This window comes from Numenius arquata, chromosome 7 (genome assembly GCF_964106895.1).
Source record: "Numenius arquata chromosome 7, bNumArq3.hap1.1, whole genome shotgun sequence".
NCBI lineage: Eukaryota > Metazoa > Chordata > Aves > Charadriiformes > Scolopacidae > Numenius > Numenius arquata.
Window position 1 is genome coordinate 4,077,639 of NC_133582.1, and position 23,156 is coordinate 4,100,794.

Sequence of the window (23,156 nt, forward strand, 5' to 3'; positions counted from 1 at the left end):
GCCCCTCTCCCTCTTTCTTCCCCTACCCCCAGTTCTTACTGCTGTGCCTGATGCCGTGCGGTACAGAATGTCCCTTTGGCCACCACAGGTCAGCTGTCCCCAATGTGTGTCCCACCCCTCCTAACTTCTTGTCCACTCTCAGCCTAATCACTGGGGCAAGGTTGGGGCAGAGCGGGAAACGAAAGGTTCAGCTACAGCCAAAACATCAGTCTGCTACCCGTACACCAATGTTTTGGTGAATTTGGTGGATTTGTGGAGCCAGAAATCCAAACCACCAGTCCAAACCACAGCACAGACCACGCAGGATGGAGCTGATTTTTCTTTCATCTCTGGAAGCGTTTTTTCTCCTTCAAAAAACACTCATTCTGGAACCGTGAATGTTACCAGAGAGAGATTAACTCTTTACGGCCACAATCCCAAATGAGGCAGGACGTGACAGAGATTGAACCTCAAACGCATAAATATTCTCTGACCCGAGATTGCTCCATACACGCAAAACCACAACGGGGGTCATTTAAATAGGTCGGAAAAGAATTTCAAGTTGGAGTATTTCTGTGTGATACAAATGTCTTCCACCTGCAAATTGCTCAGTCATATTCTGGGAAGCTGAAACCGACACAGAAATTAAGCAGAAAAAACAGTAAACTGATTAGAAAATATATTTTATTCATAAAATGACTGAACATTGGTGCGTATACAAAATACCTTGGAGCTAAATAATTTAGTCCCTGAATACAAAACTCAGAATATTTTTGTTCTTCCTTCAATACTGAAAACCAAAATAACATAAAAATAAGATGATACCCAGACTGGGTGCTGGGAGGTCTCAGCTACTCGTCTCTGGATGTGTAAAACCCAGAGAAGGTGTCCAACACTTTGCAGGGTCACTTCCTACGTTATGATTATTTCATGAGTAAGTTTCTCCAAAATATTATCAATTTAAAAAAATTCTACAGAAGGAGTAGGAATACAGAAAATGTCCTCCTCCTCTCTCAATAACAGAGGTAAACTTTACTGTGGAAACAATATACATGATAAACTTCTAAGTTTGACAAAAAACAGATTTTATATTTTAAAGATGCACCTCTAACTTTACCAGAACAAAGAAAGTAAAGAACTTATGTTAGTATCCATGACATTAAATGTTTTAAAACCTCTCTTTGCTACCAGATGTGAATTTTCCTAGGGACATAGAGGTCACTATCAAACACTGTCTGATAAAGGTTGTGCTAAGATACATAGATAATTTCTTTTTGGCAATGAAGAGACCATAACAGTCATCCCAGCTTGATGTGACAGGTAAGTCACTCTGAAGAATTACAGCTAAGAACGTACCAGACGCAAAAGTTGACTCTCTCCCTCTTTGGTTTTGAAACACATCCCGACATGAAGAATAAAAAACCACACCCCCATTCTGTCTTGTATCGCCACTGGATTTTTTCTAGAAGTCACACCGTCGGAAGTTATCTGTACTTTTCTCCGAAAATGAATTTGAGGAGAATTTTCAACACAGGTATCTGTATTCTTCACATCTTCAAAAAGGCAACCTGTAAAAGGAAGCAAAAAGTGATTAGTCCCAACACTGCAGGTAAAACAAAGATGTTTCATTGTATAACTGAAATTACACATTACAATCATCTTTTCACTTCAAAAAAATAATACACTTATGCAGTAAGAGAGCAGAGGCTGTATTTGAGTGCAGTGTTACTTTCCCACCACTTTTCTACCTAATAGATGTCTCTTAAAATTCCCAAGTTTACTCTTATTGCATTGCAAGGAAGAAAAAGAAAAATCAAGAGAAGCAATAACCATCTCATCATAAGATTCAGAACTTTAAGCAGATTTTTCTACCCAAGATTGCAGGCCCCTTTGATACCCAGTTTTGAGGTATCATTAGAGTGGATATATTTGTTTAATTTGACTACTTGCTATATTTTACAATGCATGAAATAGGGTTTTTCACTCCTTTGAGAGGATTATTTGCAACACAATGTTTCCCTAGACTGCTAGGCTCCCCTACTGCCCAATAAAATGATAAACATCAAAAGGAATCATTTATCACTGTCTGTAATTATATTTACTACCGATGTGAATGAAAAGAGCACATTAGATCATTCCTGCAGTTGACAAAAAAGGGATAACGCACAAAAATAATTTAAAAACACCTGCAACACATGAAGATGTTCCATAAACAAAACCAAGTGAAACTAAAGCACTTCTGAAGTTCCACTTTATCCAAAGTTCAATACAAAGCATATAAAATATTTCTTTATCATCACCGTTACTGTAGATGCTCTTGGATTTCTAAACAATAGTAAACTTTACAGTCTACATAATAAATGAATTACTACAGGTTGGGAAGGTGGGACTAAATGGTTCTCCCCCAGTTCTCCATGTATTGGGATACTTTCTCTCCAAGACAGACAACTACTGGCCTCTTGCAGGTCTAGTAGCAGCTCTTTCAGTGAAGTCTGCAAACCCAGTATTTCGCCACTGCTAGTGCACTTCGAAAGAAAAACAACATGCCAAACAGCTATCTGATCTACAACCTTGGGTTTATCACTAAATTCAGAATAAAAGTCTGTTCTCTCATCAGTTTATTCAAGGATATTTTATTGACCTTATCTCAGCACATTGTCCTCTTCTTAAAGGACTCAAGATACCTAATATTAATCCATCATTAAGAACTGATTTTTGTACTCTAACATCCTTACTTATATGATAGAAGATGTTGTTTTTTCATTTCCTCTCAACTATTTCTGAAGACGACAATCTTATTCTATCTCAGCGTATCAAGTGCATCTCAGCACTCCATCCCCACTGGTTTCCACAGAGCCAGAAGCTGCCAAGACCTCTGGATAACGAACAAACATAAACTCCCCATTTCAAGCATTTTCAGAGATATCAATACAGAGGGAGCAGTAGAATACCACAGGCATACAACTGATTTATCTCACAAAATGGCTTTTTCTGGGCAGTCTCCAGAGATATCCTCTAGCCTCAGCCATTCTATGACTCGGTGACAATTTTGTCCATACACACACTCAGGCGAGTGAAACAACGGCATTGTGTTGGTGGAAACCCTTTTACTACAAGCTACAAAAACAGAGGCTGGCAATATTCTTTCCTCAGTAGGGAGAAGGCAGTTACGGGGTTATAGGTTTCAGTCTTTCTGAAACTTTCTAATAACATTTTATTTTACAGAGTGTTTCATCAAGCTGTGCCTCAAAGCATTTTCCTGACTTCATACGATAAAAATCTCACAGAAACCAGTGGGGGTAAGGGCATTTCCTGCTAAATTAAGCATCCGGTCGCAGAGTCAAACACTGAGGAGTGACAGGTCAATGAAAAGAAGTTATAATTCCCGAAAATATTTGAAAAGTTATGGCAATCTAATGAAAAAAGGAGATAGAAGAAGGCGGTTCCAGATGGCAGAAGCTGCTGGAAAGAAATCTCTTCTACCCAAGTGGTAACACTGGGTGAGCGGGCAGAGCGATGACTGCTGTAGGAGAAGCAGAAGCATGACTAGAGGCAGCTCAACAATATATTTTAAAGAAATGCAATCTGCAAATCCAGTGCATACAATCTGTCTTGGGAAGCTGACAACAGACAGGGGAAACGCAGCACTAGGAGAAAATTATTTTCTCGGCTAAGCAAAGGGAAAACAGTTCAATCTTTCAATCAGCTGCAAAAAAAAAAAACAAAACAACAACAAACAAAAGAAGCCAGATCCTTATTTCAACAAAAGAGGAAAACAACCTGTATGCTAAAGGATGCATTCCTGTGCTCTAACACAAACTTTTAAACTCTTCTTATGTTTGTATTCTCTTTAAAGGAGACCAAGTGGATCATGCATAAATAAAGATCTCTGTGTATTTCTCTCAAAGCTGAGGACACAGAATTTCTAATACCTATGTCTCTCCCAAGAATTAAACACAAGTAGGTAGAAGATACACTACAGAATTTCTCTTCAGTATTAGAGAGGGAATTGAACTTCTGTTTACTCCTGAGTAAATATAAAGGAAAATAGCGGGTTGCAAGTAGTTACATATGCTTTGGTCTCAGCAGAAGAAAATAATGAACCTATTAAACCTACAAACACTTCCTGAAATATGACTGCTCTGGTTTTGCTTTTCCATTGCACACCAAAGAAAAAAACTCCACTACTAGCCTCAAAACTGAAGCTTAAACGCATAAAAGACATTTTATTGTTGTCTTCTTTGAACATTAAACCAATTTTTAAATACTACCGCACACAGTTCATAACATTACATTGTGCTTTAGAAGAACACAACTTCCACGGCTGCCTTAAATCCTATCTACTGCAAGCAGACGATCTGTACATAAAGAGATACCCAGGCTTTAATCCTGCCCATGAGACAGTGTGAAATTGGGTGTGATTGAACGACTGCAGAGGAAATGTTGATTACACGCCAATAAGGCTACAGCCTACAAACAATGGCAAATGCTGTTGGAATGGGTCCAGTGGAGGGCCACGAAGACGATCAGAAGGCTGGAGCATCTCTCCCATGAAGACAGGCTGAGAGAGTTGGGGTTGGTCAGCCTGGAGAAGAGAAGGCTCCGGGGAGACCTTAGAGCCCCTTCCAGTCCCTAAAGGGGGCTCCAGGAGAGATGGGGAGGGACTCTTGATCAGGGAGTGGAGCCACGGGACGAGGGGTAACAGTTTTAAACTGAAAGAGGGAAGACTTAGATTAAATCTTGGGAAGAAATTCTTTCCTGTGAGGGTGGTGAGACACTGTCCCAGGTTGCCCAGAGAAGCTGTGGATGCCAAAGGAATACTGCCTTCTCTGAGTGCTCTTCCCATTCCTGCACCACCACCAGAACCAGTAAACATAGTATCATAGAATTGTCTGGGTTGGAAGGGACCTTTAAGATCTAGTCCAACCATCAACCTAAGTCTGATAAAAACCATCACTAAACCATGTCACTAAGCTCTATGTCAACCCGTCTTTTAAATACCTCCAGGGGTGGTGCCTCAACCACTTCCCTGGGCAGCCCATTCCAAGGCTTAATAACCCTTTCTGTGTCAAAATTTTTCCTAATATCCAATCTGAACCTCCCGTCGTGCAACTTGAGGCCATTTCCTCTTGTCCTATCACTTGTCACTTGGGAGAAGAGACCGAAACCCCCTCGTTACACCCTCCTTTCAGGGAGTTGGAGAGAGCGAGAAGGTCTCCCCTCAGCCTCCTTTTCTCCAGGCTGAACACCCCCAGCTCCCTCAGCCGCTCCTCATAAGACTTGTGCTCCAGACCCCTCACCAGCTTCGTTGCCCTTCTCTGCTGTTACCATGACCCTGTGGATGAGCAACTATTGGCAAGGCTGATTATGTATAAATAACCACACTGAAACCTAAAGAGCTCGCCTGCCTACTCACACCGCACAGTTTACATACTCACTCTCACCTAAGGGTCAGGGACCACGTCCGCCGATGCACAAATAATCCGTTCCAGAAATACGCTTTGGCACCGGCGTGAATGAACGGACACAAAGCAGATGGCGTTAGATGAGCAGAGACGTGAGAGAACATTAACTGCTGTATTTACACTCACCCCCACCGAATCCACAGACCTATAAAAAAGCAGCTGTCTTTTCCAGACTGAAGGCCACCAGGCTGTTGCGTATTACCCCCACCTCTCTGAGGCTGCTCCCGGGGAAGCGCCAAAGGCATTTTTAGAGGAAACTGGAGAGGAAGGCAGTGTATTTACTACTAGAAGAATGAGAGGAGCCAGAGATGTCCCTGCCTTGACAGGGTAGGATTTACTTGCCTTAAGATGGCCTCCTGGTAGCCTGCAAGCTCCTTGGCTGTACTCCAGCTGCAAAGTTTCCCTCTGTTACACTGATGTTTAATTCTCTTTTTTTCTACACCGCAGGCTCTTGGGATGATAGCTGAATGTCACGTCACTCCCTCTCTGTTCCCCCTGTGCCACAGAGGTCATGTAAGCAGACTTGGCTGCTCTAATGTCCCCTCCACAGCCAATCAATGCCAGCCGCTTACCACAACACGTCAAAAATAATTGTTTCAGGTTCTCTCAGTCAGGGAAAGTTTCCCAACATGCTTTAAATGCCACTCAGTGAGAAGTCTGGTCTTGAATAGGCATCAGAATATGAAAAAAATGTTTTATGTAATTACCCTTCCCTGGCATTTTTGGACTAAGCAAACCGAGGAACCACCAGCCCGTGCCCACAGCAGCAGAGCTTCACACCACCAGGCTGGTAAGACTTACTTAAGTCTTTGCTATGGAAAACAAAGAATTTCAAACAAAAATGCCACTAGAGGAGTATGAGTCCCTTGAAAAGGTCACTAAAACAATTACTACAGGTTGACTGAACAGATATAGTTGGACAAGCAAAGTTTGAAATATTTAATCAAATAAGAAGCTAAAATCTGGGGTCAGTATAAAAGCCTTCATGACTAGCACTATCACGCTGGAATTCCAATGGAGACAGAAACTAAAGTATATCCAGAATAGTCTCACAGCTCTCTGCTGCACAGGACAACGTGGTGACGGTGATAATAAAGTCAACAGAAGCACAGGTTGTGGAACTATGTTATCCTGACAAGATAAAACCCTGCAAATAGGGTTGAAGAATAAGGGTGCGTGGAATGGCAGCTTTGCTTTCTGACCCACCAACCCCCACGGGGCTGAGATTTGGGTGTGGAGGAGAGGACATTTTGTGAAGGACTCTTACCTCACTCACTCCACAGGAGGTCAAGATTATTCTTTAGCATATGTACCTGCAAGAAATTTCCCATTTCAAAGAGAAGTCGCTTCAAGCAGCTCTACGGTCTTACAGGAAACAGATTTTTGGTCAGCACTACACTACCATAGAAGCAGAGGAACCCAGGTGGCCACAAAAGCTGGGAAGAACTTGGTTTCAGCAGACCTATCATCTAAAAGGCCAATTCCTCAGCACTTCTAGGAGAAGGCTGAGGAACGGCAAGTCCTCTCCTGTACAACGTGAAAAGCACTGTAGATCTGTGGGCTTTCCAGTCTCCATTGCAGGAAGAAATCTGTTAGGAAAACGTCACTCTGATAAATCACTTTCTTCTTCTGTCCAAGCTAGGGAAGATATAAAATACAACCAAAACAGCCAAGCAGAAAGAGAATTCAAGATTCCTTTAATTCAATTGCTAGTGGAATTAATTGTGACCAAAGCAAGGATTTCTTTTTTTAAATATGATTTCTCAATCTGGTAATGACCCTTCAGGATTTATGAAATAAATCCATCTATAAATCAGTATGTATTCTTTCAACTAATCCTTCTTAAAACCATTAATTTGTTACAAGAATGAAGTTGGATTTGAAATGTGACAGAGATAGATGAGAAAAAGCAAGACACTCCTCCGAAGTCCCAGGCTGCGCATGTGAACTTCAAGTTATCTCTTTGCTAATATAACAGTTGCATGCTGAAGCCTGCCCAAGCTTTAGAGGGAAAACTATAAACAGCTGCAAAAACAGCAGAAAATAAATCTCTGCATTTTTTTTATTTTCTATGAAGACAACCGATTTTTCTTTATTTTAGATCAAGTAGTTCTTTGTGTAAAAAAAAAGGAAAAGGCTTTTTAGAGTTGTTTTTTTCAGGTTGAGAATGCTATTAATCTTTTGTTTCTTTGCATCTAGACGTGAGAATCCCCAAAACTTTGTGGCTTTATTTTGTCTTTTGCCCAGCCTTCCTCATTAGCCTCTACTACTTTTATTCCCACTGCAGACGTTACTTCTTTTGGTGCCCACCATTAAGACAGGTGCAGAAACAGCAGGATTATTTACCTTCGTCAGACTTAAATACAGTTTCTCTCTTGAATGAAAACCACAGTGAGGGATGGAACTTAGTACTAATGTTGCATTGCAATTAGTGATCCAAAGCAAACCAGGCTACAGAACCCATGGAATTTAGGATTTTCTTAGTCAACACCAGATGATGTTTGGCTTTTGCTGTAGTAATTACCATGCTGAGCATTTACACTAATCAGGCAATCCAAGCAGCACGTATTTTTCTGCATCAAGTGGCTTTAAACTGCCGTAGAAAAGACATTTGTTTCAGCACATACATCTATGGGCAGTTGGGAGACACACGGTAACCTAAAACAAACAAGCCACTGAATTCTAGCTACATCCTGAAGCTAGAGACACACAAAGAAATTAATCCTTGGCGCACGAAACTGGAACATATGAAAACTTTTTATCCTTGCTGAAAGGTGTTGCACAAAGCTGAATTAGAGAAGGTCGTGTTTGCCACCCTTTCCAAGACCTGCATTCCAGCCCCATTCCACACTTCCACACGCAGCCCACTGTCACAGCAGGATTTGCTCTGGGCCAGCTTCACAGAATCACAGTATTATAGGGGTTGGAATTATAGTGGCCTCTGGAGATCATCTAGTCCAACCCCCTGCCAGAGCAGGGTCACCCAGAGCAGGTCCCACAGGAACGTGTCCAGGCGGGTTTGGAATGTCTCCAGAGACGGAGACTCCACTACCTCCCTGGGCAGCCTCTTCCAGGGCTCTGCTCAAAGTAAAGGTTTTCCTCATGTTCAGACAGAACTTCCTGTGTTCCAGTTCGTGTCTGTTGCCCCTTGTCCTGTCACCGGGCACCACTGAGAATAGCTTGACCCCATCCTCTTGACACCCACCCTTTAGGTATTTATAAGCATCAATGAGATGCCCTCTCAGTCTTCTCTTCTCCAGGCTGAACAGACCCAGGTGTCTCAGCCTTTCCTCATTAGAGAGGTGCTCCATTCCCTTGATCATCTTTGTAGCCCTTTTCTGAACCGTCTCCAGCAGTTCCCTGTCCTTCTTGAACTGGGAGACCCAGAACTGTACACAATGCTCCAGATGGGTCCTCACCAGGGCAGAGTAGACGGTGAGGATAACCTCCCTTGACCTGCTGGCCACGCTCTTTTTAATGCACCTGAGGAGACCATTGGCCTTCTTGGCCACAAGGGCACATTGCTGGCTCAATGGTGAACTTGTTGTCCTTTCCTGGAAGTCAGGTCAGTCTAAGACTCTGCTGGTTTTTTGCAGTTCTTGTACCGCTAGATTTGTTTGCACTCTTAGGAATCTGTTTCAACTGACCTGCATCAATAATAGCCAAGCACAGGTGTATCTTCCTCTGAAAAGAAAGAAATGACACGTTGCTTTTGCTGTAGTATCCACCAACTGCGCCTCATAGAGTATTTCAGCCATGAGGAAAAGAATGAAAATGAGAAAGAATGGGGCAATGATTTTAAACTGAAAGAGGGGAGATTAAGATTAGATATTAAGAAGAAATTCTTTCCTGTGAGGGTGGTGAGACACTGGCCCAGGTTGCCCAGAGAAGCTGTGGCTGCCCCATCCCTGGAGGGGTTCAAGGCCAGGCTGGATGGGGCTTTGAGCAACCTGGTCTGGTGGGAGGTGTCCCTGCCCAGGGCAGGGGGTTGGAACTCAATGGTCTTTAAGGTCCCTTCCAACTCTAACCATTCTATGATTCTGTGAAAAAAGCCCTGAACAAGGCACTATGCACAGTCTGATGTCTTTTAAAAGAAAGGTCTAGATAGAGAGAGATACGGGTTTATTATTTTGAATATGAAGCAAGTAAATTGTACCTAATTCCAGAGGGAATAAATAGGGCCATCTAAGCAGCGACTTAATCTGTCTTCAACAGTATCATCAAATCTTAAAAGTAAGCTGATAAGGTGCAATGTCACGTGTGAGATCGGAGATCAGTCAGCACACTATGCACTTATTTCTCTGATGAGATGCTGGCTTACCCAGATGTGTGATGTTTTGGTCATTTACATGGCTGTTGCTCTCAATCTGATGCTCTCTGGTGGTGCTCTCTGCAATGTAATTTATGAAGCATTCTATTCTCAGCGAAATACCCTGTTACTGTATTCCAACCCTACTATGACTTAAAGAGAGGGAAGCGTTAATAAATGTGCAGGAGAAGCACTGGTTTTAGGTCTTTACTACACAATAGCATGCTCAGCTGGATCCTAAGCTGGCAAAGGTCTCCTTCCTTCTTCTCCTTCTCCTGTCCCTTTAGCCAAGAAGTACTGTAGCAAACTCTAACACAGGAAGGTGACTTTGAAGTGCTGCATCATCCCAACCAGGAAAATGAATAATATAGTCTTCTATTAACAGCTTATTTTTCCAGCTCAAATGAACCCTTCACCACAAACTAATATTTTCTCTATTATTCCCTAATATTGAACCATTCAACACATTAACTCAAATCTTCTTTCTCCTATTTTTCACCACTACCCCTAACATTTTTCTTCTCACACCAATTAATCCTTCTCCCCTAAATCCACACAGTACACCTTTCACGGGGATTTACCTCCAGCCTGTGCTATGGCTCTTAAGCTACAGTAGGAGACAAAAGTCTCCACACAGAGTTGCTCACACTGTTTCCATAGAAAATGCTAGATTACCACAAAAATAATTGTTTGTTTCTCAGCTGCAGCAGCAGGTAAAATCTGCGAGCCAGAATCCCCCTCAGGGCCTGGCTGGAGATGCCTGTTTCTTGCTTGTGTTTCTTGTCTTTTTTCTGCCTTCCCTCCCTTGCCCTTAATGAGAGTAAAAATAGCAAGCTTCGACTATTTCAATTTTAGAAGCAACACAGCGGAAAGCTAAAGAGAACAAGGAACTGAACTGTAAACATAAGGAGAAAGGAGGAGAAAGCTGTATCTCTTGCTAAAAACTGAGGTGTAGACAAGCATTCACACTAAATGAAACAGATACGTAATTGGTGTGGTGCATTATCAAGGCTACCAAACAAGTACCAACTTAAGAAATGATTTGGGTTTCCCTCGTGCTCTCCACAACTCTCAGTGTAACAGCGATACAGTTATTTGCAGGATTCAGCACTGGCAGACACCAGAGCCATTAGATATTAATCACAGAATCATAGAATTGTCTAGGTTGGAAGGGACCTTTAAGATCATCTAGTCCAACCATCAACCTAACTGATAAAAAACCCATCACTAAACCATGTCACTAAGCACTATGTCAACCTGTCCTTTAAATACCTCCAGGGATGGTGCCTCAACCACTTCCCTGGGCAGCCCATTCCAAGGCTTGACAACACTTTCAGTATAGAAATTTTTCCTAATATCCAATCTGAACCTCCTCTGGCGCAACTTGAGGCCATTTCCACTTGTCCTGTCGCCCATGACTTGGGAGAAGAGACCGACCCCCCCCAGCTACACCCTCCTTTCAGGGAGTTGGAGAGAGCGAGAAGGTCTCCCCTCAGCCTCCTTTTCTCCAGGTTGAACACCCCCAGCTCCCTCAGCTGCTCCTCACAAGACTTCTCCAGACCCCTCTCCAGCTTCATCGCCCTTCTCTGGACCTGCTCCAGCCCCTCAATGTCTTTTAATGTTGTAGGTCAATGTATTTTTGAATTTTAATTTAACAAAAATCAATCTTTCTCCCTTTGTCTAAATGTAGCTGCGTGTTAAGAGCCTGAGGCCACTCGTAAGACAACCTTCTCATCTCTTACACCAAGATGCTACAGAAAACCAGACAGGTAAAACCAACAGGAGAAACTAGGGAGCAGCACCAGAGGTCACCTGCTCTGCCTTCAAACCGACTGTCCGGAAAAACTATATTAAAAACAGCTGTGGTAAAGTGCTTTAAAAACAAAGAGGCAACAAAGAAACCAGCCAACCACTTCTGGTTAACACTCCACCTGCTGATGGCCCAACGGGAGAAGTTCCAGTATATTTTTTGTTTTCATCTCCAAACTGTTTCATTTATAGCCAAAAAGAAAGTTTGCCAAAACCTGATCGCTAAAAAATGGTACCTGAAGTACCATTTGAAATACCAAGAAGACGTGGGGAGGGGGCATGACATAGAATGGACGCGTTAGAGAACAAGAGAAATAAATCATATCTTTTAACAAGAGGTATTTGGTTGAGTGCTCACATTTTCATGCAATTAATATGGTCCAAACAGCCAACCTACCATAACTCAAAAGAACGAGGTAGAGGAGATGACAGAAGAATGTGGCATTGCTTAGTAAAACTCTGAAACTAGATAGTTTGAACAGGTGTCTTCGCTGGGTTATCTTCTGAAAACTTTATGGAAAAAAAAGCAAGTTTGAAAAATTAGCTGCTTAAATTCTCTCTTTGCTTCCTGGCAGTTAAAACTGGAATGAGAATAAAAACCTCCCCGCATGAGGTATGAGGATTAATTTGTTTGTGTATATAAATGGGTATTTAAGTATCAACTACTATTTTATTTTTAACACCTTATTGGGACTATTGCATTCCTGCCCCAGTTCAGCTTTTGGCAAGAGATTAGGACTGAGTTAAAATGGGAACAGGTGTTTGGAAGACGATATGGCTGTAATAAAAGCGCTAACCAAGAAGATGAAGGGAAAAAAATAATTTAAATATGGCATTTGTTTGTATCCCGTGAAACAGAGGGACACCCAAAAGAAAATGCAAAATCACAACAACTAAGGGATACTTAGGAAAATGTCTTTGCCTTCTGTGATTTGTTCCCAGGGGGACACAGTCTGAGAAGGGCTGTCCTTTGTACAAGAATGGGGTGACCTGGGACCAATCTCATGATGCCTGTTAAAAGGCCGGGCATTCAATAAACAACAGTTTCATTGCTTAGTGCTGGCTGAGGAATAAAACATTCTCAAAGCCTCAGAAGAATGTAGGAGTTTAAGGCCACTATCAGTGAGATTTGAGCTCCTAAATTGTATCAGGTATTTTTACAGTGTGGATTTCTGGCCTCCAAGATCCCTACAGCCATTACTAGGTCAAACTGATTCTGATTTCCAAGGATTGAGCACATTCTTTTGCCAGCTTCAGTCAGAAGAAAAGCTGAAACCATCCATTTCAAGGCTCAAACTCATGAAAACAGATGTTTTCTTAGTAAAAAGAATAGTTACTGACCTTGAAGCTTCATAACAAAATACAACATTCACCATTTTTAGAACATCTTTTCCCCAACAATAAGATAATTGAAGATAAAAGCTTTCAAGCATTTTTTTGAAAGTAGGCTATGCTCAAGCCCCAGTCTTGCAAGTTAAACCTGTTCATGTCAAGACGTACTACTAATTTCATACAACAGTAAAAGCAAACAAAGCAACGATTTTTAAAACCACAGGTTTATGGGGGGAGGAAGGTGTCACATGACATATGGGGTATATTATTACTCTGTTTATTGCCATATTCCATGATGGTTTCTTATAGGAGTAGGATATAACGTAGAATATAAATAAAATTTAATTACTGAGATACAGGTAAGCCTCTCTGTCTGCAGCTTGGGTCCTCAGCTGTGGGGACTCCCAGCACGGTTGACTCTCAAAAGTTGGACTAAGAGTGCCACAAGAAACTAAAACGGTTGCCTAGACTATATGGAAGTCCCTTATGTCTTTCATTACGAAAAAGTTTTCCTGCGGCCTATGGAACAACTGACTGAGGAATGTAGTAATGTAATTTCTGCACGCTAGATGTTTATTTTGCTGGTATCAAATGATTTTTGCATTTTAAGAAGGTTTAATACAATTATCTCTGACTTCAGTATGTTTAAGGTGCATCCTTTCTAAGTATTTCTCGTCAGTAGTCACCCAGGAGAGAATTAGTCTATTAAATTAGCGAGACAGTAAGGAAGGTTTTAAAATGACTGACGACAGAGGATTAGCTCTGAAAACAATACCGAAGCAAACAATTTTGACCTGAGACAAAGTCACACATCCTTTTGATTCTAACGACTTCATCAACAAGAACAAGAAGCTGAGCGTGGCCCTGTATCACTGATTCTGCACACACATATGAACAGCTCTGAGCAGCTCCATTTAACTCAGTTGCCCAAGGGAGGCAACTATTGATGTGGTGAAGTGCTTTTGGGAGTCAAACCTAGACTCATAAACGGCTTATGGATTCCTGCCCCTGACAGGCATCAGACAACTCTAAATACTTCATCTCTGGCAGGAGAGAATTGCAAAATTTTGATGAATGCATCAGTTAACGATAACTTCTGAAGCCACTGGAAGAAAACAAATTGGCCTTCCAAAAGGAAGGGTTGTACAAGGAATCAAAGAGATTTTAAGATGGACCTTGACTAATTGATGATACGTGATGTGTTATCTGCAATAACAGGAGACTAAATTTAATGAAACACAGGAGTTGTTTGTGGTTCTACCTACACACCACACCAATTACTGCAAGCCTATGGGGTCAAACTGATCACAAAAGCTAAGACAAACATCTGACAGCACAGAATCCAGAGCTAAATCCTTTCTGAAAGAGTCTTTTCATTGGATTCCAAATCCCAGCCTGTCAACAGAGCAGGACAGTGGGAAATGGAATTTAACGCTCTGCAGGCAGAGGTCAGATGGACCCCACTCTCTCTGGCACCGGGACAGTGACCCCCACTGCAGGGGCAGGACTGACCTTTTGAGACAATGACCTTTTACATACCATAGCATCACCAGAAGATTCTGAATCTCAGAACCTTGACGTCCTTCCTCTCAATAAACCCCTACTATCAAAAACAGGGAAAAAAACCCATACACAGGCATTCAATAATTCAAAACCAAACCCCTCGTTCCAAGCACAGCCTTTTATTCTCACCAAATGAATGTCAAAGATTATCCAAAGACCATAGTAGCCTTCACTAATATATTTCCCTGGAGAAGTATACATTTCTTTGGTGGCAGTTTAAGCAATAAGCAAATGCTCCTGGCAAACCTCCCCCCCTGCTGTGTTGGCACAGCTGCATAGTCACTGGATAATGCAGGAGAAGAGGGAAGAGACAAGGTGACAGGAACAAGAGGCCAGGGGAGATGGAAGGGCTACCTTAAACCAAATAGTTCCTGCTGAATATAAAACTACCACCCTCGACACCACAGCAATGGGAGCTAATGTGCAGGCCATCAAAATAGTCAAAATAAAGGTACAGGCAATGTCACGTGAATGAACACTGAATGGACACAGTATTAAAAAGTCTGGAAATACACTCTGAAAGCAGTGTGTCCAGTATAGAGCTTTTCATGTCATTCAGCCTTATCCAAAGAGGTCACATAAGCAATACAGAAGGCAGCTTTCTCTATAATACCATATTCTGTTACTTTGGGAAGTTATTTTCATGTCTGATTTATCATGGAAAATATAGGTAAATGATCCCATTTGTCTTCCCATACCTCCAAGTGACAATGCCTAGAAACCCTAGACCTTGGCTGCCTTCAAAGACCTCCATTATTTCTTCTAAACTGCGAGGAAGGGTTCATGTCCTTCAAGATATGAAATGTAAAAAACCAAAAGCAAACAAACGGGAAAACCTCAAGCGTTTACACACGTTTAATCAAAACCACCAAAGCCATCTCCCAAGAAAGCCCTCGGAAGGTTGGATTTATGCAGTTGAGTGCAGGTTCACCTACGCAAGGGTGCACCCTCTCTTCTTTCATCGCTTATTTATCGACCTGATTTCAAATAAGAAAGTAAGAGCTCTGAAACTGAGGGCTGTGTGTCCATTATCCACCACACTATATTCTTGCGCTCTGATGGAACCGAAGGGCTCAAAAAGAAAGAAATTACCGTGAGCAACAGCCATCTCCCTCTACAGAGGATTTATGCAAACAAACTGCTCCTCCGGTATTCATCTTCTGCAGCCTCTCCTTCCTCTCCACCTTTGCCGGGCTTTGATCTAAATTTGAAAATAATCTCCTTGAATCAGGCACCGTGCTTTTAATTTTTCCAGCCAAGTGCTACGTGCAGCTTTTGTCTGTGATAGTAACAGCTTGCCCAAGGACACACACAATGAGTCATGGAAAGAGTCAGGATTTCCTGGCTCTTAATCCGATGCTCAGACAAGGCCTCTCATGTTTCCAGTTTTCAGGGGCTGGCAGGTGGGGGGAAGAGAAGAGAAAGGAAGGGAAAAAAGATGGAGAGAGACTTTTTTAGATAAGCAAAATAGACAACCAGAATAAAACCCACACAAGCTCTTCCCCTTCTCAGTTTCAGACAACTGATGTTAACAGTAATTGCAAAATCTGCTGAAGAGCTTAAATCCGGCTTTAAGAAAATGTTATGGATAGAACAGAGGAAAAATATTAAGGGGCAGCAAAAAGACACAAGAATTTGATGTTTTTTAGAGCAGAAACAAAATACCCAGTTTGCTCAACAAGCCTGGAAACACAAGAGAAAGGAATTTACCTGCTTTGAGGGCAAGGGGCTTTGGGAAGCTTGCTCCCAGATGGAAGGGTGGGAGCAGCACGAGTGTATGCCCACCCCAGAACGGTGAAAAAATCTGGGGGCTGAGAACACACAAGCAGGTGACGTGAATCAACTCTCCCTTAAATACGCTTCAAAAACACTCCGTGCTAGACTTGTCTATTTAACTTAGGAAACTGGTTCCCTCAAGACCACCTATAATTAGCAAGAGATGAGGAACATTCAAGAGACAAATATAGATCATGCAGAGGTGATGTATCAGCAGTCTGAAAATAATTAATATCCATCCTAATAATGCCACCTACTCCAAAAGACCGTGCAACAGTTTACAAGACCCGTAATGTCACAAAGGAACCGGAAAATAATTTTTCATCCCCCAAAAAGTAGGCCACCCATCATATTCTGAAAAGGGATCCAAGCAAAAAAAAAACAACAAAACAAATGGATTTTGAGACAATTTGAGACAAGTTGTACTCATCACTGCAAAGCACAGCTCGTATGGGGGCTTTGGCAGCACTCTGGCTAACTGGCTGAAATGAGACCCATTTAAAAATAAAATAGATGTTAAAACACTGGTGCCAGTGAAAGACATTAACTGCTATTACACATATATGCACACATGCACGGGATATTTAGGGACTACTTGTCTCAGTGGGCTGGGCCAATGAGATTATTTAGAGACTGCTGCCTCGGGATAGAGGTAACTCAAAGTCCACGCATTTTGTTACTGTCTGGATTACAGCAACAGCAAAAAGTCTCGCTGTATTCAAGACAAATATCTGCACTCCCAACCTAACCCTCACTGAAGAGGTCCACAGCAACATCTAACAGGGTACGGCCAACCCTACAATCCTCTTCTTTGGGTCCCTATTCACTCTAATTAAATGATAACGACAGCCATCACTGTGAACAACAAACTATTTTAGCAGAGGATGAGAACCAAGTGAGCCAGGACGTGGTTCTTTCCAGTTCTCAATGAGACACAAGCAGTAGGTAGCACAGCATTAGCCTGGATGTCACCAGGGGTCCTGCTGACAAAGGACATGGAAAAGCCAAGGTACTCAATGCCCTCTTTGCCTCAGTCTTTACTGGTACAACCAGCCTGGATTTGGAGGAATCCCAGGCCCCTGAGACCACTGGGAAAGGCTGGAATGAGAAGATTTACCCTTGATGAAGGAGGACCAGGTTATGGAACACTTGAAGTGGACAGGAAAAGTGTTGCTAGCAAGTCGAGGGAGGTGATCCTTCAGCTCAACTCGGTGCTGGTAAGGTCACATCTGTAGGGCTGGGTCCAGGCCTGGGCTCTCCAGTACAAGGAATATATGGACTTACTGAAGTGAGGTAAGGGCTAACAAAGGGCCATGAAGATGACTGAGGCATTGGAGCATCTTTCATGTGAGGAGAGGTTGAGAGATGGGACTGTTCAACCTTGAGAAGAGAAGGTCCAGAGGGATCATAGCGATGTGTAAAAACACCTGATCGGAGGGAGTGAAGATGAGAGAGCCAGACTCTTCCCAGTAGTGCCCACTAACAGGACAAAAGGCAATGAGCACAAATTAAAGAGCATGAAAGTCCTTCCGAACACAAGAAGATACTTTTATACTTTGAGGATGGTAGGACACTAGCATAGGTTTCTCACGGATGTTGTGGAGTCTTCATCCCTGGAGATATTTAAAGTCCAACTGGATGTGGTCCCAGGCAACCTGTTCTAGCTGACTGGGCTTTAGCAGGAGGCTGGACCAGATGACATCAAGAGGTCACTTCCAACTATGTGATTCTGTAAATATTTCTGTTGCAGCCATTTTTGAAGTGAACAAGCTTATTTACAAGGACTGGTCATTACAGCCTCCTTCAAGACAAATCGTTCCAATGTTTTGTAAAACCTCCAAACTGGACTTTTGCCACTCTGCTCTTTTTTGGGGGGGTTTAGATGCAGTGCAAATTTCACTTTCCCTTTTCAGTTTGCTCCCTAAGCTTCCTTTTTTATATATCAAATTCTATCGTTCACTTGAAAGATATTTAGTCAAATACTGGACAGAAAATACTTGTGAATTAAACATTATCTTGCAGTTTTGCTTGACTCGCCTTCTCTTCTCCTTCCCTCCTCCTTCACACCCTCTTTTCTTTATATTACAATATAGTATGAATCTGTCCTTCAGCTCATAGCTCCATGCAATCAATATTATTCTCTTCAAGCTTCTTTTTTTCCCCTCTCTTTTTCTTTGGCTGGTTTTTAGCCATTGAATACTTTCCAGTTCCAGATGAAAATAACAATTAGGTTTTATTATTATGAGGCCCTTTCTTGTACTGATAAAAATCTTATTAGTCAAAACAAAGCAAGCACGATTTCTTTAACAATGGGATTTTCATGTTCAATTTTTATCTTCTTTTTAGAAAATATTAACGACCTTCAAGAAGAATCAATTTTCCTGTTTCTGTCTTTGGATTCTTTTTCTTTTTTTTTTTTTTTTAATCCAATTTTACCATCAAAGACAAGTATATATGAACAAATTATACATTGGAGTCATAGCTCCCTTGAGGTATCAATCTGGATTATTGAAGTATAATTATTACAGTGCATTGGTCTGTTCTAAGACTTCTAAAATACTGTATTAAACTCCTTCCTGGGAGCAAGGCCATTAAAAAAATATGCTATTAAAACCTAATTAACTGCATTTTATAACAAAAAAATAGCACAAAATTCAATGAATGAAAAATAGTATAAGTTAGTAGAAATGTAGACAGACACTAATTAAGAACACAGACACATGCAAGATCCAAAGTTGAAGATCAGAGCATCAGATCTGAATGAAATAACCTGAAGCTGCTCAGAACTATATCAGCTTTATAAGACAGACGCTGAGAACTAGCAAAGACTGAAACCTGGCACTTAACATTTCTGCATGAAAACTTTTAATTCAACTGTACCGAGTTAGTGAAAAAAAGCAAACTGCAAAAATGTTTGTGTCAGACTTTAAAAACAATCATTCTCCTGGACTTCTCACACTAAGCCCCTTACTGCTCGACAGATAATTTGAACAGATTTTTTTTATCAACTTTGAACATTTGCCACATTTCACTCATTTCATATCCTGAATTTAAGCATTTTATACAAAATCCTGTTGTACTGCATAGACAAATAAACTCAAAAAAGACTAATCCCAAAAGGGATTTTGATCCCTCAAACCCTTGTATTCCTTACGAAGCCAAATTAAATGAGTGTGGTTGTTCATACGTGCAAGGATTACTTTTATAATGTGACTCCTCCTACCTACCTTTAATTATTTCAAATCATTCCTTTTCCTTTAGCTGACTTTTTAAAACAGACTTTCTAGTCTTTAAATCTCAGACATCATTCCACAGACCTCATTTTTCAAATTACATACATTTTATGCACATAGATACATGTCCACTGTGTATTACACAAAGTCCAAATAAAGAAAAAAAATACACTTTGCATTTTTCCCTTTGTTTTATTTCTCTGGCTGATCTTCTCTTCCCAACTATAAAAACACAAAAAAAGACTGAAAGACAGAAGGAAGGAAAAGCACAGACCTTGAACACCAGGAGTGAAATTAAATTAGTTAACTGCTAGAAGCACGAAGCATTAATGAAATAGAACTAGAGAATGTTCCCCTTATGAGGAACATCTATTCAGTGTTAATTAAATTCTTTTATTCAAAATCTATACTTACCCAAGCGTAAAAATATTACATCATATCAATAACTGCAGAGTGTGAGCAAGTACTACGCTATAAGCATCTTTTTCCCCATCTAGTGGAGTGAAGCCTTTAAATCATTTATACTGTTTGAAGTCTTCAAAGAAAGGACAAAAAAAATAACAGAAAACCCTTTGCACAAACCAGCAGCCACAGTTATTAATTCACTCGTCTAACGAATAGCTATCAGAGACTAGCTCCGAGCATTTGCTTGCAAAGTTCACACGCAATAGTGTTAATGAGGCACTTTCAGAGAGAGTCTGCAATAATTATTTCTCTACAATATATCCAGCTGGCTGGTTTAATCATTTGCAGTCCGGTTCTGCACCACTGAAGCCAATCAGAGTTTTGACATTAACTTCAGTGGGTTCAGGTCCTTGCCCACGACGTTGAGCTGTCATCGCAAACGCTTCAGGTGCATTTCTATAATATGACACAAACTAATTAAAGCAAAGCTGCACCTACTAAAGGGCCATCTCTAGTATTTTTAAGCTTACAAGATGAGAAACGGGCTCCTGAATCTTTCAGGTGGACACCCGAAATGGATTGCCTGACTTTCAAATCCACTCAGCATTTACTTATTTGAATAAGAACTCTAGGTAATCCAAAGTACTGTCAATTTTTATTGGAATGGCCAAAAATGGACTGGTAAATCACTTTCACATAAACAGAGCAGCATGTGAGACTAAGATAATGTCTTCACATCCAATCCTTTTTCCTGTCACTTAACATCTTCAAGATGATTCTCTCGTCATAAAAAAAATATTACAGATTGTTCTGAGAATTATTTCGGAAGATTTAATCAGGCACTCGGCTGTTTTGTAACTATCTGAATACAGGTTGGAAAAGGAGTATAATCCAGCAGCGACATTTTCAGGTGTTAGCGTTTACACTTTAATAAGTATCAGTACTTTAATCAGCACCAGTAATGTTGCAAAAGAGCCACACTTGACTCCTACACTGCTTTGTATTAGGAATACATGCTTTGCCTTGATGGGAAAGGCTGACATAAAATGATTAACTAATAAGTGTCACCAGGGTTTTCTTCAGCTCCTGAGCTACACTTAAAAATATGTAAACAGCGTCTCACTTCTGATAGTTCATTTTAACTAAATCACCAGCTCCATCCAAATCTGGCGCTGTGGATATGACCTTGTTGAATATTAGAGTTCTTAGAAGACAGTCCAAAACCCAGGGAAATCGGAGAATGTTCTCCTCCCGAACTCCTCACATAGGAGTGGCTTAAAAAAACCATAGAACAAGATTCAGTAGCTCTTTCAAAATCAATGTTACCATTAAGTTATACAGCCCAGGGTTTCTTATTTGCATACATCAAAATCCCATTTAATTTCAAATTTTGTCCAATTTTGTCCTCACCAGTATCCCGGTGAGAGTTCAGAGCAGCAGTAGAGTGCTGGAGCAGTGGAGTACTTCTCCAATTCCAGTTCTCCAACAGCACCAGCACTTGAGCAGAGAAAACTTTATCTGAAATTCATATTTACTTATACAGTTAAATTTCAGTCCCTGAGGATTTATTAGCTACACGGGATGTCACATGGATTTAATTTTATTTGCTGCTGAATTTTTTCTCAAAGAATTCTAGGCTGAACATTTCAAACTGAAAAAAATTCTAAACCTTGTTCACTGGCACCAGGATTAAATCCAGAATTTAGAAAGAGCACTCCACGAGAGGGCAAAAACGGGTAGAAAATAAAGTGCAGAAGGGGTAGGTAAAAGCTTACAGAACAGAACACAGTAAGTTTTACGGACAGTATTTAGCCACATCCTAAATATGACCTTAAAATAGAAAAAGCAGTCACTTCATGGAATATATCCCCAGGATAACCACGCAGAATAGACATTACTGATCATTCGAACTAGTCACTAGCTACCGCTCTATAAAAATACAGCTGAACATGCATTTCCTTTCTGTGGAAGCAGAGAATGCAACCTGGCAACCTGAAATATGAAGGTTTCTGTGTGTTCAGCAGACTTTTTTTTTTTTTTAAATAAGAAGTTGATTGTACTTTTGTAACAAAGAAGGATATAAAACCCCGTTGTTCCCCTCCCAGCCTTGGTTTTTCCACCTCACCTGAAAAGTGCCAAATTAGGTAACTGTAAGTCCTAAAAGTTAGTTTCTACCCAGTGAAAAAGTGAGAAATACAGAGAAAATAAGAGAAATACAGGGCTGTCTGCTTATAAATGGTATGGAAACAAAGTAAATTGGTATCTAATAGAAATGAGAAAGTAACATGGAAACTCATCAGTGAGGAAAACCCAAAGTGGTCAACGAAGAGGAAAACAAGACAATGCTAGGACTTAATTTTTGAAAATTTGGCAGATGAATGGAATATACTTTCTATCAAAACATGAATTAAGCAGCAAGCTCTGTGATGAATTAAAAAAGAAATGTGTTAGGTAGTCACCCCTCATTACACAATGATAGCCATTTGTTTTTATTTGGTGGGACATCTGCATATGAATATAGAAAAATAGAAAATGTGTCAAAGATTGGAGCATCAGCAGCAAGAAAAACTTCGATTTAAAACTGAATTATGCAGACAAAGATATACTGATAAGAACCAGAGGTAGGGTCAGTGGTACCAGTCACAGAAAGTGAGAACATCTGAGCAGTACAAGGTTCAGTCATTTTCAGGATCATATTTAGGAAAACCAGGCATTCTGGAAGAACTTGGAAGTGGACTGAGCAGACAAAATAGTCAGTAAGATTAAAATAACACCTTCACTTGTACGAGTCTGCAGGCAAGATCCTTTTTCATGTAGCCAAGGAGCTTAATACTCATTTTTTCTTCTATTTTCCTTATAAAATTCCAGCTCACTAAAAGCAACATGAGGAATATAGCTCCCTGATCTGTTTCATCAATTCACAACACCACAGCTCACAAAAATAACGAAGATGGGGAACTGGCGTTTCAAAATAGTCTCTTTCTCTATAGGCTACGCTTTTATTAGTACTATGGGAATAATATTTTTATATCCTTTTTTCTATAAGGCAGAATCACTTCCTATTTCACTTGTCAAACTGCCGGGAGACAGATAAAGAAACATTAAGCAGAAGGCCTGGTGGAAGTCCAAGGAGCCATCCCGTTCTGCCATCCCTGCACTCCCTGGGATCACACTTGGCTATGGCACCTTCAGATTCCTGCAGGTTTTCTCCCTGCCAGGTTTCACCTCAAGGCACAACAGCTCTCTCTTGAAGGGTAAATGGTCTCCGTATTCCAGTAGGCTGTG

General features: G+C 41.0%; 1 protein-coding gene across 1 annotated transcript in view; it reads right to left on the reverse strand.

Annotated features, from left to right (window-relative positions):
* Nucleotides 1-647: 647 nt before the first annotated feature.
* Nucleotides 648-23,156, reverse strand: part of UBE3D (ubiquitin protein ligase E3D) — a 73,823-nt gene continuing 51,314 nt past the window's right edge. The window contains exon 10 of the mRNA XM_074150680.1: nucleotides 648-1,547. Within this exon, the coding sequence (XP_074006781.1) occupies nucleotides 1,527-1,547 (21 nt within the window). The 3' untranslated portion in view covers nucleotides 648-1,526. The remainder of the gene's footprint in view (nucleotides 1,548-23,156) is intronic.